The sequence below is a fragment of the Manihot esculenta genome, chromosome 17, assembly GCF_001659605.2.
Source record: "Manihot esculenta cultivar AM560-2 chromosome 17, M.esculenta_v8, whole genome shotgun sequence".
Classification (NCBI taxonomy): Eukaryota; Viridiplantae; Streptophyta; class Magnoliopsida; order Malpighiales; family Euphorbiaceae; genus Manihot; species Manihot esculenta.
In genome coordinates this window covers 22211764-22234461 of record NC_035177.2, presented here as the reverse complement: position 1 = coordinate 22234461, position 22698 = coordinate 22211764, and the positions used below count along the sequence as shown (strand labels likewise).

At 39.4% G+C, this 22698-nt stretch overlaps 1 protein-coding gene across 1 annotated transcript; it reads left to right on the top strand.

Annotated features, from left to right (window-relative positions):
• The first annotated feature begins 13871 nt into the window (after window positions 1–13871).
• On the top strand, window positions 13872–21298 carry LOC110604846 (putative receptor-like protein kinase At4g00960). The gene is made up of 7 exons (XM_021743151.1): window positions 13872–14550; window positions 14646–14714; window positions 14896–15170; window positions 15482–15692; window positions 15782–16019; window positions 20750–20900; window positions 20996–21298. The coding sequence occupies exons 1-7, from the start codon at window positions 13872–13874 to the stop codon at window positions 21296–21298; spliced, it is 1926 nt and encodes a 641-aa protein (XP_021598843.1).
• The last annotated feature ends 1400 nt before the right edge of the window (window positions 21299–22698 follow it).

The following is a 22698-nucleotide window of genomic DNA, read 5'->3' as shown; positions in this document are numbered from 1 at the left end:
CCTCATTGGCTCCTCTCTGTAGTTGCTTTTCCTCTCCATATTGCCTAGATGAGGCTGCAAGTGTTGAAATCAACTCTCTCATCTCCCTAGGTGTTTTGTCTTCAATTGCACCTCCACATGCTACATCTATGAATTTTATTTCTGAAGGTACCAAACCTCCATAGAATAATTCTATGAGAAACTTATCTGAAATATCATGTTAAGGACAACATGTACACAATCTTTTAAACCTTTCCCAACAGTCATACAAATCCTCATATGGTTTTTGTCTAATGCTACTTATCTCCCTTCTTATGCCTATGGCTTTAGAAGTTGGGAAGTATTTATTCAAAAAGGCTCTTACCATATCTTTCCAAGAAGTGATAGATCCAGGAGGCAAATAAAACAACCAATCTTTAGCATAATCATCAAGTGAAAAGGGAAAAGCTCTCAATTTAACATGTTCTTTAGTTATGCCTTGTGGCCTCATAGATGAACAAACAATGTTAACTCTTTCAAGTGCTTGTGTGGATCTTCATTCTCTAGACCTTTAAATTTAGGGAGTAGATGAATCAAACCTGTTTTGAGCTCAAAAGGCACTGTCAGAGGTGGATAAGTGATGCAAAGTGGTGCTTGATCACCTATAGGTGCTGCCAGCTCTCTCAAAGTTCTTTCTCTTGGCATTAGTGGCCTCATTGCTGGATTTTCTTGCATTAATTCATCATGGACAGCATGTCCATCATGGGCAGCAGGTTGTGCATGAAATTCAGCCATCTCTGCGGCTGTTTGGTGAAGCTCAGAGGCTTCAGAAGCTTGTTATGCGATGGGGACTTCTTCAGGGGCGGGCTCGGCTTGTGTGGTCTCCCAAAGCCGAGTTGCTTGCTTCCTCAATCTCCTGATTGTGCGCTCAATTTCTGGATCGTAAGGTAGATTTTCCTTGTGTTCAGATCTGGTCATGAAAAAAAAATTAGTTAAATCAATTCCCCGGTAACAATGCCAATTTTTGACTCGCGGTTGTCGAAGCCGGTCAAAAATAACATTTTCAGTTATCAACAATTTTACAATTGCAGATAGTGGTGAAAGGATCGAATCCACAGGAAATTGAAAACTTACCTATCTTCCTTATCAAGACCAAGAAAGTAATCTGAAAGCAAATAAACTGAAAGAAAAATAAATTGACAATAAAAGTAAAAGGGGGGTTTTGACATTGATTCAATTGAACTAATAATGAAAGCAATAAGTAAAGCGAATAATAAAGTAAAAGACAAATCAATAATGAGAAAGCTCTAGTTGAAGAATTGGATCCACTTCAGTTATTGGGATTGATCATTGACACTTAGTTTCCTTTGTTTGATTCAATAGATTAGTTATGGAGATGGAAGACGCTTCTCACCACCATGTCTCTCCTTAGGAATAAATTAATTAGGGAACGTCCTCTAATTAATCACTAATCAACAAGTTGCCAAGGAATGTCCTTGGCCCTTTGGCATCTAATAACTATCAATTGCATTAAGAGATAGAGAGATCTAATCCTAACTACCCAAACATATGGTGATAGTGCTAGATTATGCAACTTCCTTAGTTTTTACACCAAGTGTTCTTATGTTTGAACAATCCAAGCAATTACAGACTTAAATCATCCAAACTAACAAATTATTACTTTGCAATCATGAATCAACGTAGATCTAAACAACAAAGCAATAATGGAATCAAGCATGAAATTGCATAAATATTGAACAACCAAAAGATAAACAATGTTTGATCAAGTCTCCCAATCCATAAAATAACTAAAGTTTCAACCAATTTTCAACTAGAATAAAAGGTTTCAGCCACTCATGACTGAAACAAAAACCAAAAACAAGAAAAGAAGAAGGAGAGAAGAATCGAAGCTCTTGATGGAGAACCTTGCGCCGGCCGAATGGTCCTTGAAGAGAGAGTGAGTTCGGTGCCCTTGAAGAGGGGCTTATAAAGCCTTCATGTGTTGCCCTAGCTTCTTACTTGCTGCCCAAGTGTCCTTAGTTACTTCCTAAGTTGCTGCCCAAGTCCTTCCTTTGCGGCCCAACCTTGCATTGATGGGGTGGAGCCTCTCTTTTGGCTTTTGAATTTTGAATGTGCAAGACTTGGGAGGCAAGTATGTGATCTTGAGATTTAGCTTCCTTAACAAGCTGAATTTTGAATTTCAAAATTTGAATGTGCATCTTGAAGATTTGAATTTCAAATTACTTTTCTTGTTTGTCTCTTCTTTACATGCAACTTGAGATTTGGCTTCTTGAATATTTCAAATTTGAATTTCAAATTGCTTTGGTTGAATGTACTTTCCTTATTTACCCCTTTCCTTATTTGGCACTTTTCTTATTTATCTTCACTTGATTTGCAACTTGGCAAACTTACTCTTTTTTGTTCCATTTAAGGCAGTTTTAGGGGCATTTTCTCCAAATGACCTATTTACACCATTCTCTGCAAAATAATATCAAAAGCACTAAATTAGGCAGAAAATATGTAAATTATCATTAATAACATCATGATAAAATGGAACAAATATGGCTCTATCATGTATAGTTTCAGAGGATACCTAGAGAGAAAAATGAAGAAGCAGACCTACTCAGTTGGTTAACTAAGGAAGAATTGGAACAACTCCCATATGAGGTGTACATATAGCACATCAGTGTCTTCACCTTCGAAAAACCTACCACTGTGATGCAAATTGAAGAAGGGCAGAACTGGATGACCCCATACCTAGAGTATCTGGAGACTGGGAAGCTGCTTGAAGATGGAAGCAAGAAAAATTACAACCCAGGCTGCCAATTATCAGGCAGTAAGGGAAACCCGATACCAAAGGAGAAAATCCAGCTCGTGGCTCAAATGTGTGGGTCCTGAAGAAGTGGCCAGGGTGATTGAAGAGATACACCAGGAAGTCTATGGAATACATGAATTAGCTAGCACGCTGGCAAACAAAATTTTTAGGCAAGGCTACTACTGGCCCACAATAAAAAAAGAAGCAGAAGAGTTCGTCAGAAGATGTGACGTCTGCCAGAGATTTGCCAACGCCATTAATAGCCCACTCACGCCATAGTCCAGCATATCTAGCCCTTAGCCATTCTCACAATGAGGCATAAACATCTTGGTACATTTCCCTAAAACCACTGGACAGAAGTGGTTTGTGATAATAGCAGTGGAGTACTTCTCCAAATGGCCTGAAGTTCAAGCCGTGCCCACGATTATAGTATGCAAAGTAATATACTTCATTTAAGGCAACATCATCTGCAGATTCGAGATACCGAAGACACTCATATCCGACAATGGCAAGCAATTCGACTACAAATCCTTCAAGGATTTCATAAAGAACATGGGCATTTGGCATAAGTTCTCCTAAGTAGCCCATCCTCAAACAAATGGCCAGATGGAAGTCACGAACCGAGCCATCCTGTAGGGCCTAAAAAAGCAGTTGGATCGAGCAAAGAAGAACTGGGCAGCCGACCTCAACAGCATCCTGTGGGAGTTCAAGACCACCCCTCGGATGCTGACGAAGGATACATTGTTCGCATTGACATTCGGCACTGAGGTAGTGGTCCCCATCGAGCTACAAATCCCTTCTAACCATGTCCAATTTAACAACGAAGACACTAATGGGGAGAAGTTGAGAAGCAACTTGGATGCCAGGCATGAAATCAGAGAAGAAGCTCAAGTTTGTACTGCTGCTTATCAACAAAAGGCAGCCCGCTACTACAACCAGAGTGTTAGGGAAAGGAGTCTAAAAGTTGGAGACCTGTCCCTGAGAAAATTAGAGGCGACGGGGAAGAGAGCAGTAGTAGAAATGTTGGCACCAATCTAGGAGGGTCCCTTCAGGATAATCAAAGTTGTCAAGCCTGGGGTATACAGGATTGAAGACCTATAAGGAAATTCGGAGCCTCACGCATGGAATATCCAACAACTGAAGAGGTATTTTCCTTAAGGAATGTGCAATGTAAAATTTTGTATTATGAAAATATGAATGAAAAAGAAATGTTGCTTCTATTCCATACATCTTGAGTATTCTCAAAATAGGTACAGAAGCCCTCAGTGAGGTAGTGACTAGCCTCGAAAAATGACCTCTAGCACCACAAAACCGAGCTGAGAGAGAAAGAAGCCCTCAGTGAGGTAGGTGATTGCCCTTGGAAAATGACCGTCAGCACCATAAAATCGAGCTGAGAGAGAAAGAAGCCCTCAGTGAGGTAGGTGACTTGCCTCGAAAAATGATCGCCGGCACCACAAAACCGAGCTGAGAGAGAAAGAAGCCTTTAGTGAGGTAGATGACTGGTCTCGAAAAATGACCACCAGCATCACAAAATTGAGCTGAAAGAGAGATTGAAACAAATAAACGGATAGATTGAAACGTAACTCGTATAAGGGTTAGCACATAACTAGGAAATTAAGTTCGTCCTCATAAAAGAGCTCGAGACACCCAAATGCAGGGAACAAAACTCCGAACTCCCGAGCTCGTAGTACGAATAGATTCATAGCCTACAGGCACACGAAAAAGCCTAAGCAAAAATAAAGATTCGAGCTCCCAATTCGGATGAACTCGTAACATATAAACGCTTAGCAGAATAAGCTAAGTATGGAAAATAGCAACAGAAAGCCGAGCTCCCTATTCGGAAGGACCCACTGGCTCTGAACGCGCAAAAGCAACCAAAACACGAAAAACAGTAGAACTCGCAGCTCGGACGAGATCACAGCATAATAGACCCAAAAATGACAAGTATTATCCAAGCTCGTAAGCATTTATGATAAGAACAAGCGAAGTATGAGACAACCGAGCTTGCTACACAGGACAAGTTCACCAACCAAAAACTCACAAAGGAAACCCAAGTAAAACGTCCGAGCTCGCAGCTCGGACAGTCCTAAGAGACCAGCACACTTAGAAAAGTCTATGAAAACGGTCATCCCCGAGCATAAACAAGTCTGTTAGATAAACACATGAAAGTAAATTAAGTATAATATGTCCGAGCTCATAATGCCGAAAAAGTGATAGAAAAATAACCTAAGTACTCTGGTAAGAATAAAGAAAGGCTTACGAGTTGAATACTTAACGAAAATTTTGAGCTCTCAGGCAGATCCATCCACATGGTAAAGTCACGAGGAGGACAGTTTATAATGAAAATTTTAAGCTCTTAGCCTGGTCAAGTAAACGCGTAAAAAATTAAACTAAGTACTACATATATGAGCTCACGACACTGGGAAGGTCACGAGTAAATGAAATAAGTACCCTCGTAAGAATAGGAAAAATTTACAAGTTAAATACTTAGCAAAATTCTGAGCTTGTAGCCCGGATTTACCCATTTGACAAAGTCACGCAGAGAACAGTTTAGACAGTTAGTTAAGTGAGTTAAGCAAGTTGAGATTTACCGATTAAGCATACGACTTAATACCTTTTTATGTTAAAGTAAGTTAGAGGAAGCTCTCAGACTAAAAAGTGAAGATTTACAACGTGAATTAAATTAAGTCCCAAAGGACTGAGCAATTTGGCAAAAACAGAGAAAGTAAGGCATTTAGAAAATAATCTAAGTATAAATGAAGCAAACGTGGAGATGAAATATCCTTATTATTATTGAATATTTACAGATCGTCATACATCCAAGCTCTAAGTCAAAGGCAAAAACAAAAGTACAATAAATAAATAATCGCAAAGGCAAAATATGCAAAGGAAAATATCTTTATTTATTTATCTATATATTTACAGATACAGAAGAAGAGCCCAAATTGACAAGATCGTTCAAGGGCTTATTTACAGTGTCTTCCTCTTGAGGTCCAGCTGGCGGGGGAGGAGCTCCCTTAGGCAAAGGATTGTTATCCTCTCCGTAGTGTACCTCCTTGCCGTCAGAGTCAACTTTGGGAGCTCGAAGGACTGCTAACAGAGTGGAAAGGGCATCTCTAGCTACCTTCAAGCCTTGATTGAACCCGGAAGTGAACATGCGAAAGGCCGAGTTGTATAACTTCTTTTTCATCTCATCAGAGGCCTTATATTCCTCAAGTCGCGCTTCACAGGCTTGCTGAATCTTGGCCTTCAGTTTAGCAGAGTCCTTGTACTCTTGCAAGCGCTTCTCATAGGCCAGCTGGACCCTATCCTCTACAAGCCTGGTGTCCCTCAACAGCGCAGAACACCTCTCCCCTAGAGCAGTGACCTCTTGGCAGAGCTGTTGTTACTGAAGTTGAGACTCCTCCGCTGCCAAGGTCATGCATTTCAGGTCCTCGGCATGCTTGTTGAGCTCGTGCTGAAGGACAGTAACCCAGGCCAAAACTTCCTCCCGTTGGGCCCTTGCCTCCTCGCATTGAGCCTTTACTTCCTCACATTGAGCTCGGGCCTCATCCCGTTCATGGCAGGACTCCTCCAAAGAAGACAACTGCTCCAAAGCCTCGTCCTATTGAGACTCTGCCACAAATGACTGCTCAGAAGCCCTGTCGACCTCCTCCCGCATCTCCCCCAAGTGATTGGTGAGGTCCTCGATTTGATTCTTGAGGTCAATTATGTGTCCCCGAGCCTCACCAGTCGCTGTGATGTTCTCCTCATGGCGGGCTTCATCAATTTGTTGATCCATCGAGCTCTGGAGGGACTGTTCCCGAGCATCGATCTCCATGTATATGCCCAGCGCATAACAGAAAAGAGACAACAAACAGAGTAAGAACACAGCAAAAATAAAGCAAACTTAAAGATAGTAAAAACAACTCACCATGAGGAGCATCTCACGAAGACTATCTGTAATACCCGGCTAGACTCCGGTATCGGAATTCCTACCGTCCGGTGGAATCTCGGATGTCGGGAGCCTCTAGTAGGGTAGAAACATGTTTTCATAAAATGTTTTAAGGTATTTCATGATTTTAAGTATGAAAATTTAGTGAGTTTTTGCATGAAAAGTCTTTGGAGGAAAACCCAGGTTCGGCCGCCGAAAGTCAAGTTCGGCCGCCGAACATGCATGCGTTTTGGAGGCACGTTAGGCCCCCGAAAGCAGGAGTGAGGGAAGTTCAGGTTCGGCCGCCGAAACCCAAGTTCGGCCGCCGAACATGGCATGCATGCGGAAGCACTTTCGGCCCCCGAACGTGGTCTGGCCAGCCACTATAAAAGGGTCACTTAGCCGAAATGGGCGAGCTTTCTCCCATTTTCGGCCATAGCTAGCTTCCGACCTCCCTCTCCCCAGATCTAGTGTTTTTCCTTCAAATCCCCACCATTTTTCTTGAGTTTTAAGCTTGCATTGAAGATTTTGAACTTTTGAAACAAGTTTTGGAGCTTTGGGAACTCAGGAGCTCATTTTCGTGGATCTCCAAGTTTAGGTCGTCTTCCTCTCGATCTTCAAGAGGTAAGGGCCGATCTTAAGCTCCTTATATGTTTTAAACAAGTTTTATGAAGTTTTATGGGGTAGAAATGCATGTTTGAGTTAGTTGAGCTATGTTAGGTTTTATGGGATTTTTGAGCAATGTGGCATGTTTGAGTATGTTTGAAGTGTTGTAGTTGGGGTATATGCTTGTTTGAGGCCCCTAGGAGCTTGTATGAATGTTTTGGTTGAGTGGTATGCATGATTTGAGCTTGGGAGGCGAAATGTGCATAGGAGAGCTGAGTTTCTGCCATTCTGGGAGAAACCAGGTTCGGCCGCCGAAGGGAGTTTCGGCCGCCGAACCCCCCTTGTGGAGGCAGGCCTTTCGGCTGCCGAAGTTGCCCCCGAAAGGAGACTTTCGTCTCTGTCTGGGACTTTCGGCCGCCGAAGGTGCCGCCGAACCTGCCTGACTTTCGGCTCTGGAGGGACTTTCGGCCGCCGAACCTGCCGCCGAAAGTGCCCTGTTCAGCCATTTCTTGCATGTTTTTATGTGATTGTTTCATGATGTTTTAGGGGGTTTTTGGGGAGTATATGAGAGTCATGTTTATGTATGTTTGGTCCCTCATTGGAGTCCACCTGTGTAGGTTCGGACCCGAGGAACCGAGGACCCCAGCAGTGAGCCAGCTGCTACAGAGTTTGTCAGAGCTAGCCAGAGGTGAGTGGAATAAACCTTAAGTTTTAAATTAAATGAAATGTGAATTTTGAGCATGATCCATGCATCATGAATGCCATGAGATATAGTAGGTTGTTTGCATTAGTATTCACGAATATGTTGCATTGCATTTATGATGTTGATGTGGATTGGTTATTGGATGATCCTTTAGTCCTCATATGGCATGATGATGCTACGGCATGATATGGTATGGAAGTCCAGGTTGTACCCATTCTACGTCCCTGGCACGATGTAAGAGAAAGTCCAGGTTGTACCCATTCTATGTCCCTGGCACAGTTGGACTGTATGATATGTTATGTTAAGGGAAAGACCGGTTGTACCCATTCTACGTCCCGGCACAGTTGGACTATGTAGAGGACTATTGGTGACAATACCATCCGAGATGTGATTTGTTGTGATGTGTTGCATTCCATGAAAGCATGAAATTTTAATATATTGATTTCTCTATTCTGCTCACTGGGCTTTGTAGCTCACCCCTCTCCCCTAACCCCAGATGTGCAGGTACAGGGTAGACCAGGAGGTTAGCCAGAGTTTTGAAGTATGTCTATGTAATAGTTAGATTGTGGACATGACAATTGTATTATGATGTAATGAAGTATATTGAGGTGATAGATGTGCTTGACCCTATGAGTATTGTAATCCCTTGTTGATGCATGATCTTAGATATTTAATGATACAGAACGTTAGCCAACTCATCTCATGTTGTATCGCCCGTTGGGGCATTTATGAGATCCCACAGAGGGATCATGATTATGATCATGACTATGTACATGTATGTTCAGGTTGAGTTGGTGTATGAGAAATGAAAGAAAAGTTTAAATTTTTATGCATGTTGTTGATCATGTATGGGATTATACAGGTTTACAGGTTATGTCAGGCTTGCTACGGGTCCCGGCGGCCTTAAGTCAACCCGGATCCTAGCGCCGGTAGCGGTCCGATTTTCGGGTCGTTACACTATCCCCCAGGTCCTCCTGGGACCGTGAGTGAAAAGCCTCCTGCTGCTTGGTAGAGCAGGCCAGATGGCTGGTGAGGGTGAAAAAGTGCGGATCAAAGACATCAGATACCCCGCCAAACATCTTGTCGCATAGCATCTCAGCCACAAAGGTCGTTGCAGACCCAGGAGCCACCTCAGCAGCGTTGAGGAGCTCATTGTCAGGGGCTAAAGACAATTGCCCTATGGCCTATTTCCCCTTGTCAGCAGGAGTAGGTAGAATGGCCTCAGGAGGCTCGGCCACACGTGCCTTCTTGGAGGCCTAGCCCTCGGGAGGGACCTTGGAAGATTGAGCTCGCTTGCCAGTGGCACCACTAATCACAATAGCACCAGAGGCAGTGACCTGCTTAGATTGTTTTGAAGAAGGAGCGACCTCGGCCCCTCCCTTGGAACCACCCTCCGTGGACTCCTCGATGGTGATGGGCTCCTGATAAGCCAGAGTAGAGGTCAGTTTAAGCCTTGGAGCTATAGGAGACTTGGAAGAGCTCGGGGTCTTGCCTTGGGTGGAAGCCTTGGAGGCTGCAGAACGAGAGCCCTTGGAGGTAGGCACCAGTGTCCGGGAAGAAGCAGGGGCAGAAGAAGTAGTCCGACCAGCCACAAGAGGGGAGATGGCGTGAAAAACCTCTTGGATCATGTTTGCCACTGATCAGCCAGCCTAAAAGGCCTCCAGGGTGGCTCTCATATTTTCTCGGGACATTGTGAAGTTTTTTGACGGCTTAATCTTGTCCATTGGTGCAGAAGAGGCTGTGAAATACAAAAATAACTAAAAGTTAAAAAAATACAAGAAAAATGCGAAAGTCAGAAGAAAAAAGGCAAAACATCAACAAACAAATATCGGCTTCCTAGCAGTCCTGAAGACTGGACATGAACATGCACTTCTCGACATCATACTTTCGCGAAATAGAGGTCAATCGGAGAAGGCACATCTAGCCCGACAGGGGTAGTCGTGGAAGATCATTACAATCTGGGGGGACATCCCTCTAGGAGAGATCCACGTCCTAAGTTAGGCTAGAGCCTTCCTTCAGCTCTACCACCGTGAAACCTTCAACCCAGCCCTTAATGGAGTCCTTATACCCTGAGAAGATAGACAACCCTTCTCGGGGAGCAAAATAATAAAACTCCAAACTAGCACGGACCAAACGGAAAAATGTGGAAAACAAAACGGCAGAAGGGGTAAAACCCCAACACAAGCTAATGGATTCAAAGGAACACATAAAAAGAACGGAGTTTGGTGAGAGCATGCGAGGAGTTACTCCGAAGTAATGAAAAACCTCGATGAAGAAGGAAGAGAAAGGGAAAGTCAAACCAAAATCGCGTTGCTTGACAAAAAAGACCAAGCTATGATCTCGCTGGGGGTCAATCAAACCCGGCAATGAAGGAACGGAAAGAACGATCCTCTCGTTATGGTGGTGGGGAGCCCTAATGCAGTAGAGGGAGGTATCTAGGTATTCCCGAAAAAAGAAGTTGGAAAGGGATGCAGAGGTGATGCTGGACTTCAAATTTGAGACATTAGGGATTCTAGAGGAAGCCATTAGAGAACAGAAGACGTATGATAGAGCATAATTTAGTCTATTTTATCTTGATATTATTGATGATAATTTACATGATTTGTGCTTAATTTAATGCTTTTGATATTATTTTGCAGAAAATGGTGTAAAAGGACATTTTGGAGAAAATCCCCCTAAAACTGCCTTATTTGGAGCAAAGGAGAGCAAGCCTACCAAGTTGGACTCAAGTCAAGCTAAATAAGGAAAGTTCTAAATAAGGAAAGTGGCAAATATGGAAAGAACATTCAGCCAAAGCAATTTGAAATTCAAATTTCAAATCTCCAAATAGCCTTTTCCTTATTCAAGAAGCCAAGTCTCAAGTTGTCATAAATGAAGAGTCAAATAAGGAAAGTATTTTGAAATTCAAATCTCCAAGATTCACATTCAAATTTTGAATTTCAAAATTCAGTTTATTAAGGAAGCTAAATCTCAAGATCACATGATTGCCACCTCATGCCTTGCACATTCAAAATTCAAATTGCAAGGAAAGGCTCCACCTTCCTTATTTGTGCATGGGCGGCAAGGAAAGTGTGAATGCAAGTCTTGGGTAGCATGGGCAGCATCTTGAAGACACTTGGGCAGCAAGTAAAGACCAAAGGCCCCACTCCTTGCATTTGAAGACAAGTCACACGCCCCCCTTCCACACATGTACATGGGCGGCAGACCTTGTGCAAGTAAGATCAAGGGCATTTTGGGCAGCCTCTTAAAGACTCATGGACAGCAAGAAAACCCTAAGACAGCACCTTAAAAACATATTTAAACTCTCTTAAGAGCTACTGCACAAGAGGACTTCATCTTCACCTCCCATTCGGCCAAGCAAGATCCGGCGCTCCATCTTCTCCTCTCACCTTTGGGTTCTTCTTCATCTTCTTTCTTTTCTTTTATTTTCAGTTTTTGTTTCAGCCATGAGTAGCTGAAACCTTTTATTCTAGTTGAAGTTTGGTTGAAACTTTAGTCGTTTATGGATTGTGAGACTTGATCAAACATTGTAATCTTTTGGTTGTTCAATATTTATGCAATTTCATGCTTGATTTTCATATTGATTTGTTGTTTAGATCTACATTGATTCTGGATTGCAAAGTAATAATATGTTAGTTTGGATGATTTAAGTCTATAATTGCTTAGATTATTCATACATAAGAACACTTGGTGTAAAAACTAAGGAAGTTGTATGATCTAGCATTATCACCATACGTTTGGGTAGCTAGGATTGGATCTCTCTATTTCTTAATGCAATTAACTGTTGTTTGTTGCCTGAAGCCTAAGGACGTTCCTTGGCAACTTGTTGATTAGTGATTAATTAAAGGACGTTCCCTAATTGATTTAATCATAAGGAGAGATAATGGTAGTGAGAAGCTTCTTCCACTCCCATAACTAACCTGTTGATTCAACCCAAAGAACATAAGTGTCTATGATCAATTCCAACAACTGAAGTGGATCCGATACTTCAACTAGATCTTTCTCATTATCGATTTCTCTTTATTTTATTATTTGTTTTCCATTATTGATCTCAATATTAGTTTAACTAAATTGATATCAAACCCTCCCCCCCCCCATTTCACTTTCAGTTTATTGCTTTCAGTTTATCTCGTTTTCAGTTTATTTTTGTTTCAGTTTATTTCTCTTGGTCTCAATAAGAAAGATAAGTAAGTTTTCAATTCCCTATGGATTCGATCCTTTCACCACTGTCTACAGTTGTAAGATTGTTGATAACCAGAAAGATTATTTTTGACCGGCTTCGACAACCGCGATCAACGTACCTCAAAGAAATTTTACTGGAGATGAGAGAGACGAAATACAGAGAGCAAAGCGAGAAGAAGAGTCTGGAGAGAAATGGAGAGTTTGAATTTGAAAAGAGTAAAGGCAGAGAAAGGATGTTTTTTATAAGAGCCTCCCACGGGCTACGCGGTCATAATGAGGGCCTGGGGATTTACCCCCTCATTACTCATGGAATAACTACTGAGGAGGTAAAAGGGCATTTGATGACCGTCGGGCTTCTTACACTCAGAATGAGGCCAGACTCTGAAGAAAAACATAAGACCAAAGTCGATTAGATCCCTCAGAGCAGACCGACCCAATATCGCACACTCTAGCCTGTGTCTAAAGTAGGCCAGACTGACCCCCTGCACGAGTCCATCAGATGATAGTCTAGCTCGGTGATGTGATGGAGGCAGAAGAGCAGGCCCAGCCACCTCGTAACCCTATCAGCATACGCCCCAGAGGGAATTAAATGGCCGCTTGATAGAGAGGGATACACTGGTACGTCCGCCCGTACGGATTTGAGTGACAGGGACAGGTGGCACTGTAGCAGGATAGCGATTATGCGTCACTAGAGGATAAGGAAAAAGGATAAAAGAGGAAAGACGTAATCTTCCCAGGCTAAGTTCACACTCATACTATAAAACCCTATTTTCTGGATCTCAGAATATCAGAAGGATTTGATTTATTCAAAAAGTTTCATATTTCAATTATGCCAATAACTTCCCCTAATCTGGAGTCACTAAAGTGTCCGTCCTTAAATAAACAATAATTAATAAATCCTCATCAACTCTCCATATCTTCTAGCATTAACACATTAATGAAAATGAAAAAGAGATTTAAACTAGCAATGTTAATGTAATTAATGAATTAGAATACAAATAAAATAGCTATTAGTAATGGAATAATTATTTTTTATATTTTAAATATAAAAATTATATATTATATATAATAATCAAATATTTAATTAATATTTTCAACTTGATAAAAGATTGAAAATTATAATAGTTTTTTTATGAAAAATATAATTTAGTACCAATTTACTTCATTTCTCAAATTGCTAATGCTTTATTTAGCTTACAACATTCTAAAAACGATAAAATCGTATAATATATTAACTTTCACACGCATTCGCTATATATCTGGGGGGTTAAATCTGAGCTTTATAGCTGGAGCTTTTCCATGTCATTATCAGGCAGGTCTAGAAATTCTTGATTTAGGAAATCCTTGCAAAATTTAGCTGCGTAGTTGGAGATTTTTATGGTGTCTATATGTAAACTGGAGAATGTAATGAAGCACAGAAGCAGTACTAGTGCTCCGTTTGGAAACCGCGTTTTCCTATTCATTATCAACTTTCCTGAACGAGAAACTGAGGAACTCAGTCCTAAAGCCTTTTTTATCATATATTCACCTGGTTTTTTACTTTATATATAATCTCTTCCTGTAGTTCATCAAGGCCAGAATCATCTTTTATCTAATACTAGAACCTGTTTTATTGTTCGTGCAGTGCCGAAAAGAAACAATATTTCACCAGAATGTCCATTACAATAATTCTTCTCCTGTTCTTGATTAACCACATGGAGGCAAAGCCCACGTACATATCTCATGTGTGCTCAAACACCACTCATAACACCTACATGCTCAATGTAGAGCTACTTCTCTCTTCTTTTTCCTCCTACGCAAACAGCAGTAGTGGATTTTATAATGCTTCCGCTGGGCAGGACCCCGATGTTGTCTATGGTCTCTTTCTTTGCCGAGGTGATTTGAGCCCCGAAATCTGCCAAGATTGTGTCAATTTTGCAACACAAGATATCATCCATCGCTGCCCCACCCAAAAAATGGGGATTACATGGTATGATGAATGTTTCATACGTTACTCAAACGAGTACATCTTCTCCACTGTGGCTGTAAAACCTTTTGCATACCAGATGATTATTTCGAGGACAACATTTCGTTTACACAATGCTAGCCACAGCCAGTTAGTAGCCGCAATAAGTGTCACAGCTGCTAATGCCGCATTTTCTCCGTCAGGTTATAAAATAAATTTTGCAACCGGAGAATTTGAAGCTGGCCCATCTGAAAAACTTCACAATATTCTACAGTGTACCCCAGACATATTAAGCTCTGACTGTTACAAGTGTCTTCTCAAAGGTATTGGGGAGTTGCCGAATTTAAAAATTGTAAAGCAAGGAGGAATCTTCCTTTCAAGCTGCATCATTCGCTTTAATTTAATACCAGTAAATCCTTCCCCGCAAGGTAAACACATTTGTACTTGAAAAAAGTTTATTCCACTTATAATACAAAAGTGTTTAAGCACTGTAAACCTCTGTTGCTTCTACCTTTCTATGCAGATCCTAGAGCTCCAGCACAACCACCTTCACTTCCTGTACCGACGGACAACAAGACAGGACGGGCTGATGGTTAGTGTCTGAATTTGATGCTCAATCCTTTCCTCATGCTTGACTGAGTCTAAATAAGGATGTCACTTTGTTAGATCCACGACTAAGTAAAGTTGGAGTGATAACTCATTATTAAAGTACCGAGAATGTGTACTGATTTTCATGCAAATTCTTATTTCTAATTTTTTTTTTGGGTTGACAGTAGCAAGGGAGAAAGCCGCGTGGATTATTGTTGGGTCAAGTCTATCAACAATTTTAGGGATATTGTTCTTCAGTTTTTGTGTCTATACTTTGTGGAAAAGAAAGAGCGAGAAAAATGCAGTTAACATAGAGCAAATAATCATCGAAGACGACGGCCAAACAACCATTCTTGTGAATAATTTTCATCAGATGCCCTTATATACCTTGCAAATAGCTACACAGTTCTTCTCCAAAGAAAATAAACTTGGACAAGGCGGATTTGGCCCCGTATATAAGGTAACACCACATTGACAGACTTTGTTATGTTGACTATTGAGACTTTAATTTTATGTAAAATGATAATTATTTGTCTCTATACTGTCTTGATAAGTTCATTATTCCTATTTGATCCAAAGTGGTTAAAAATTAACCTAAATCTCTTAGAAACACTTTCTACCTCATCAATTCCCGGACGATGTGGGATTGCTAATCTTAACAATCAAGTTGCTGGATGTCATATTCTAGTAGTGTGATAATAGGTTTGAGTTCAATAAGAGAAATATTTTGATTTATCCTGTTGTATTACGTAATTTTAAAAGAATTTGCAGGGCACATTAGAAGATGGCCGAGAAATTGCTATCAAAAGGCGCTCAAGGACTTCTCGTCAAGGACTGGATGAGTTCATGAATGAAGTCAAGTTAATTGCCAACTTGCAACATAGGAATCTTGTGAGACTCCTAGGATATTGCCTGGAACAAAATGGAAAGTTACTTGTCTATGAGTACATGCCAAATAAAAGTCTTGATGCCTTTCTCTTTGGTTATAACTCTAAACTCAATTGCCAACGAGTTAATACTGAAAAGAGGAAGTAGAAACTGTAACCAATTACTTTTATTGACATTTTGCAGATTCAAACAAGAGTTTTGAACTTAATTGGCAAAGACGTCTTCACATTATTAATGGGATTGGCAGAGGCCTTTTATATTTACACGAAGATTCTCGTTTGAAAATTATTCATATGGATATGAAAACCAGCAATATTTTACTTGACAATGACCTAAATCCCAAGATATCAGATTTTGGAATGTCGAGAATTTTCGAGGAAAATCAAAGTGAAGCTAATACAAAGAAGATTGCTGGAACATAGTAAGGGTGGTCACCTATCTGTTAAGATTTGATTACAAAATCATAAGTGTTTAGTTTCTATTCCTGATATTATGTTATTGTTAGTAGTGGCAAATAAAATCATATCTGCTGTAGATTAATTGCAGATTTTTGGGCCATTTAGTTTTGTTTAGTTTACTTTGTAATGCCTATAAAAGGCTTTGTTTTCTTTTCTTTGATGGAATAATAGAGATCCACTTTCTCTCTTTTGTTTTTGTTTCCTTATTATTTTTTATCAGCACCAACATATTTTGGTATCAGAGCCTGGTTGAAGCAAAGTGGAGAGAGAGAAAAAAAAAAATTTAGGGAAAAGAGTGGTTCACGCAAACCTTTCAAATGGCAGTAAATGGCACTGCTACTTCCACCCAACCTTTAATTCCTTCCTTCAACGGTGTCAATTATGAATTTTGGGCCATAAAAATGCGAACCATGTTTATTTCGCAGGAATTGTGGGAGCTGGTTGAGTCCGGGTACAGCGACTCAGATGATGAGAAAAAGCTAAAAGACAACAGAAAGAGAGATGCAAAAGCTCTGTTCTTCCTTCAACAAGCTGTATCAGAAGAGATCTTTTCGGGTATTTCAGCAGCAGAAACTTCTAAGGAAGCATGGCAGATTCTAAAAAATGAATTTCAAGGTTCTTCAAAGGTAATCACTGTGAAACTTCAATCTCTCCGTCGATCATTTGAAACGCTTCAAATGAGTGATTCTGAGTCTGTTTATGCATATTTATCAAGAGCTTCTAAAATTGTCTCTCAAATGAAAGCATATGGTGAAAAAATTACTGATGAGACTGTGGTTTTAAAATTGTTGAGGAGTCTGACTCCTAAATTTGATCATGTGGTTGCTGCAATAGAAGAGTCTAAAGACTTATCTTCTTATTCTTTTGATGATTTAATGGGTTCTTTACAAGCTCATGAAGGACGGATAAATAAATCATTAGTGAGAATTGAAGAAAAGGCATTTCAAGTGAAAGGAGAATCCTCTCACAGTGGTTATCGTGCTAGTTATCATGGTCGAGGTCGCGGCAGCAGCAGCAGCCGTGGAAGAGGAGGTCGTTCTAGAGAACAGCGACAGTATGGAAGTTATGTAATCAAATGCTGGTATTGTGATAGACCAGGCCATAGAGAAGCTGATTGTTTTGCCAAGAAAAGGGATGAAGAAAAGCAAAAGAATGAAGGAAAGCATGCCAATGTTGCTGAAGAAGAAGAGGAACCAGAAGAGAGTATGTTGTTTATGGCTCATGCTGTTGATAAAATTGCTATCCATGCTAATGCTGTTTGGTTTTTGGATAGTGGGTGTTCTAATCACATGTCAGGTACAAAGCAATTGTTTAAAGAGCTTGATGAGAAAGAGAAATCAACAGTTCGGCTAGGTGATGACAAGGTACTTCAAGTGGAAGGGAAAGGTACAGTTGCCATCAAAACTTGTCACGGTAAAACCAAACTCTTAAATGATGTGCAATATGCTCCTAGTTTGGCTTATAATCTATTAAGGATTGGGCAATTGATGACTAGTGGATATAAAATCGTATTTGATGATAACTCATGTAGCATTATGGATAAGAAAACGGGTCTTACCATTGTTAATGTTCCAATGGCTCAAAACAAGATGTTTCCATTAGATGCTTCCATTGAAAATGGTGCTCTTGCTGTCAATACAATTGCTGAATCTACTTTGTGGCATTTACGTTATGGACATTTGCATGAAAGAGGGTTGAAGTTGTTGAGTCAACAAAATATGGTTAATGGATTACCCAATATTGGATCTATTGATTTTTGTGAGGGATGTGTTTTGGGTAAACAAAGTAAAAAGTCATTTCCCGTAGGAAAGTCATGGAGAGCTGATGGTTGTCTTGAATTGATACATGCGGATTTATGTGGACCCATGCAAACTGAATCTTTTGGTGGTAGTCGGTATTTCTTTTTGCTGATTGATGACTATAGCCGTATGAACTGGGTTTATTTCTTGAATTGTAAATCTGAAGCCCTTGTCACTTTCAAGAAATTTAAAAGCCTGGTAGAAAATCAACATGATAGTAGTATCAAATGTCTCCGGACTGACAGAGGTGGTGAATTTAATTCTATTGAGTTTAATGTTTTTTGCGAAGAAAATGGCATTCACAAGGAGCTTACTGCACCATACACACCAGAGCAGAATGGTATTGTCGAGCGGAAGAATCGAACTGTTATGGAGATGGCCAGAAGCTTACTCAAAGTCAAAGGCCTTCCGAATTCTTTCTGGGCTGAAGCTGTCGCAACTGCAGTATATCTTTTGAATATTTCTCCAACAAGGGCTGTCATGAATGAAACACCATATGAAGCATGGAGAGGTAGAAAACCACGTGTAAGTCACTTAAGAATTTTTGGTTGTATAGCATATGCTTTAGTTAATTCTCACCACAAACTTGATGAAAAATCTAAAAAATGCATTTTTGTTGGCTATTGCACTCAATCTAAAGCATATAGGCTATATAACCCTTTAAGTGGCAAAATTATTGTTAGCAGAAATGTGGTTTTTAATGAAGATGCAAGATGGGATTGGACAAAATATATGAAGTCAGACCAAGCTCCAATGATAGAGAATAAAGCTGCTGATTTTTGTGAACCTGCTGATTCTTCACCATCAAATGATGTTGCTGATTTTTCATCATCAAATTCAGCAAGTAGCAACTCATCAAGTCCAGCCAGCACAGAATCTTCCAGTCCAATCAGCACAAGTTCATCATCAACTGAAACTTCTCCGAGAAAGACCCGATCCTTAAAAGAAATATATGAAACTTGTTCTTTTGCTTTGAATGTTTCAGATCCAATTTTCTATAAGGAGGCAGCAACAATGGAAGAATGGAAAATTGCTATGAATGAAGAAATGGCTTCAATTCAGAAAAATCAAACTTGGGAGTTGGTTGATTTACCGAAAGGAAAGAATGTTATTGGTCTCAAATGGATTTTCAGAACCAAGTATCATGCTGATGGGAGTGTGCAAAAGCATAAAGCACGACTTGTAGCAAAGGGATATGCCCAACAACGAGGTATCGACTATGAAGAAACATTCTCACCAGTCGCTCGTCTTGAAACTGTAAGATTATTGCTTGCTTTAGCTGCTCAATTATCTCTTCCTGTCTTTCAATTTGATGTGAAGTCTGCCTTTTTGAACGGAGAGTTAGAGGAAGAAGTTTATGTTTCTCAACCTGAGGGCTTTGTTGAAAAAGATCATAAGGATAAAGTTTTCAGATTGAGAAAAGCTCTCTACGGGCTTAAGCAAGCACCGCGAGCCTGGTATAGTAAAATTGACAGCTATTTTGGTGAAAATGATTTTGTTAAAAGTGAAAATGAGCCCACTTTATACCTAAAAAGAGAAGGCAAAGCTGGATTTCTGGTTGTGTGTATTTACGTTGATGACATGATTTATTTTGGATCCAATAGTTGTCTTATTGCTGATTTTAAGTCTTCTATGATGAGAAATTTTGAGATGACAGATTTGGGGTTATTGCAATATTTTCTTGGGCTTGAGGTAAAACAATATGCAGATGGGATATTTGTTGGACAACAAAAATATACAAATGATTTGCTTAAGAAATTTAGCATGGCAAAATGCAATGTGGCTGCAACTCCAATGAATTTGAATGAAAAATTACAAGCTGAAGATGGGACGGAGAAGGCTGATGTAACTTATTTTCGGAGGATGGTTGGTGGACTGAACTATTTGTCTCATACACGACCTGATATCGCCTTCTCTGTTAGTGTCTTATCCAGGTTCATGCACAGTCCAACAAAGCATCATCTTGGAGCAGCAAAAAGGGTATTGCGATATGTTGCTGGAACTGTTAATTTTGGAATTTGGTATACCACCGTATCAAATTTCAAATTATTTGGCTACACTGATAGTGATTGGGCAGGTTCTTTAGATGATAGAAAGAGTACATCAGGTTACACTTTCAATCTTGGTTCAGGTGCCATCTCATGGAGCTCAAAGAAGCAGGATATTATCGCTTTGTCATTTTCAGAAGCGGAATATATTGCTGCAACTTCTGCAGCATGTCAAGCTGTGTGGCTTAGGCGAGTTCTGGCTGACTTGGGTCAAGAGCAAGTGGCAACAACTAAAATTTATTGTGATAACAAAGGTACAATAGCAATGACAAAAAACCCAGCTTTCCACAGCAGAACAAAGCACATTGAGATTCGGCACCATTTTATTCGAAGGTTGGTTGCAAATGGAGAAATAGAGCTGGAATTTTGTGGTACTAATGATCAAGTTGCAGACTTATTCACTAAGTCGTTGTCTCAGCCAAAACATGCTTATTTTGGTCAACAATTGGGTATCAGTGATTTTGAATCAAGAGGGCATGTTAAGATTTGATTACAAAATCATAAGTGTTTAGTTTCTATTCCTGATATTATGTTATTGTTAGTAGTGGCAAATAAAATCATATCTGCTGTAGATTAATTGCAGATTTTTGGGCCATTTAGTTTTGTTTAGTTTACTTTGTAATGCCTATAAAAGGCTTTGTTTTCTTTTCTTTGATGGAATAATAGAGATCCACTTTCTCTCTTTTGTTTTTGTTTCCTTATTATTTTTTATCAGCACCAACACTATCTTGCCATTGTAGCCATAATCATATTCTTTAAGTGAATTCCTTTTTTAAACTTTTTCTTTTTGTGATCATATCTATCTAATATTATTATGAAATTTCTCATTTTTATGAATTTAAATAGTGGATACATGGCTCCAGAATATGCAATAAGAGGATTATTCTCAATAAAGTCTGATGTTTTCAGTTTTGGAGTGATCCTACTAGAAATAATAAGTGGGAAAAAGAATAATCGCTTTCACTCGTCAGAAGTGGATGAAAACCTACTAACTTTTGTACGTATTTTGTCTATGTAAACTTTGTTTTCAAAAGCAAAAATTGCAAATAATTTTTTAGTGTTTGATTCTAATATCTATTGTTTCACTTTCAGGCATGGAAGCTATGGTCAAAGAATCAAGAACTAGAGCTAATGGACCCATTAATTTTGGAATCAAGTGTTGCATTCGAGGTGTCGAAATGCATTCACATCGGATTATTGTGTGTTCAGGAAGATCCAGCAGATAGACCCACTATGTCTTCTGTTGTTATTATGTTGTCAAGTGATAACATTACTCTTCCTCAACCCAAACAACCTGCAGTTTCTGTACGCCGGCTTCTATCAAGATTAGCATCTTCAAATCAAAAAGTTTCTTCTAATAATCAAGTAAGCCTGTCGGATATATCCCCACGATGATGGTGTGGTTGTCATGTAGTTTTATAGATGTACTGAAGTTTTTATTTGTGGTCATTCAAGAAATGTTCTCGTAGAATTCTTTCTGTTCGTAAAACTTTGAGTAATTTTTTCCTTGGAACCTGTTAGAGTGTAAAAATAATCTGTACATAATTATAGAAGATTACATAATTATAGGCTAATTGATTGATAGAGGATTATCAGGAGTTGTCTTAATAAGACTTTGTAATCTGTATATATACACACTTACTTCAATGGAGAAATATACTGAAATTCCTTAATTATTCTTTATTTTATTACATGGTATCAGAGCCATTCCCATAGAGATTTAATTTTTCTCTCCCGTCAAGTTTTAAATTTTTGGAAACTTAGCACTCTTGTTCTTTTGTGTTATCTATTGACTGTGCGGTTGTTAAGACCGGTTAAAAATAACCTTTTGGGTTATTCACAATTTTACAACACTTAATAGTGGTAAAAGGATCGTACCCACAGGGAATTGATACTTACCTATTCTTCTATCAATGACCAAGTAAGTAAACTGAAAAAAAAAAAAAAAGCGGGTTTTGAAGTTTGATGAACTAAACTAGAATAAAAGCAATAAAGTAAAACAAATAATAAAGTAAACAAAATTCAATAATAAGGAGAGTGTAGTTGAAGCATTGGATCCATTTCAGTTGTTGGGATTGATCATTGATACTTAGGTTCTTTTATTTGGCTCAATAAATTAATTATGAGGGTGGAAGATGCTCCTTACCTCCACATTCCTCCTTAAGCATAGATTAATTAGGAAACATTCGCTAATTAATCACTAATTAACAAGTTGCCAAGGAACGTCCTAAGGGCTTTTGATTCATACAACTGTTAATTGCATTAAGGAATAGAGAGACCTAATTCTAGCTAACCAAATGTATGGTGATCTTGAGATAGATTATGCAATCTCCTTAGTTTTTATATCAAGAGTAACTTGTGTTTGAATAACTCAAGCAATTATAGACTGAAACTATCCAAACTAACAAATTATCACTTTGCAATCAAGAATCAATGGACCTTATTGATCTAAACAACAAAGTAACAATAGAATTATGCATGAAATTGCATAAATATTGATAAATAAAAGATGAACATAATAGTTTCAGATCTCCCAATCCACTAACAAACTGAAATTTCACCTAATTTTCAACTAAAAATTAGGGTTTCAGCCACTCATGGCTGAAACTAACATCAAAACAAAGAAAGAAAGCAAGAACAAGCAATTCGGCCGGCTAGGCGGCTGCTGGCGTGGCGATGGTGCTTGCTACTGGGTGATGATCGGAATTTCTCCTCTCCTCCTCTCTCTTTTTTTTTTTTCCTGTTTGGCTGCTGGAAGGCTATCTATTTATAGCTGAATGGAGAATCCCAGGTCA

Excerpts from the sequence above, each read along its gene's own strand:
- LOC110604846 (XM_021743151.1), top strand. The coding sequence starts at position 13,872 with ATGGAGGCAAAGCCCACGTACATATCTCATGTGTGCTCAAACACCACT. Across the intron at positions 14,551-14,645 it reads AGTAAATCCTTCCCCGCAAG|ATCCTAGAGCTCCAGCACAA; the intron begins GTAAACACATTT and ends CTTTCTATGCAG. Across the intron at positions 20,901-20,995 it reads ATGAAAACCTACTAACTTTT|GCATGGAAGCTATGGTCAAA; the intron begins GTACGTATTTTG and ends TTTCACTTTCAG.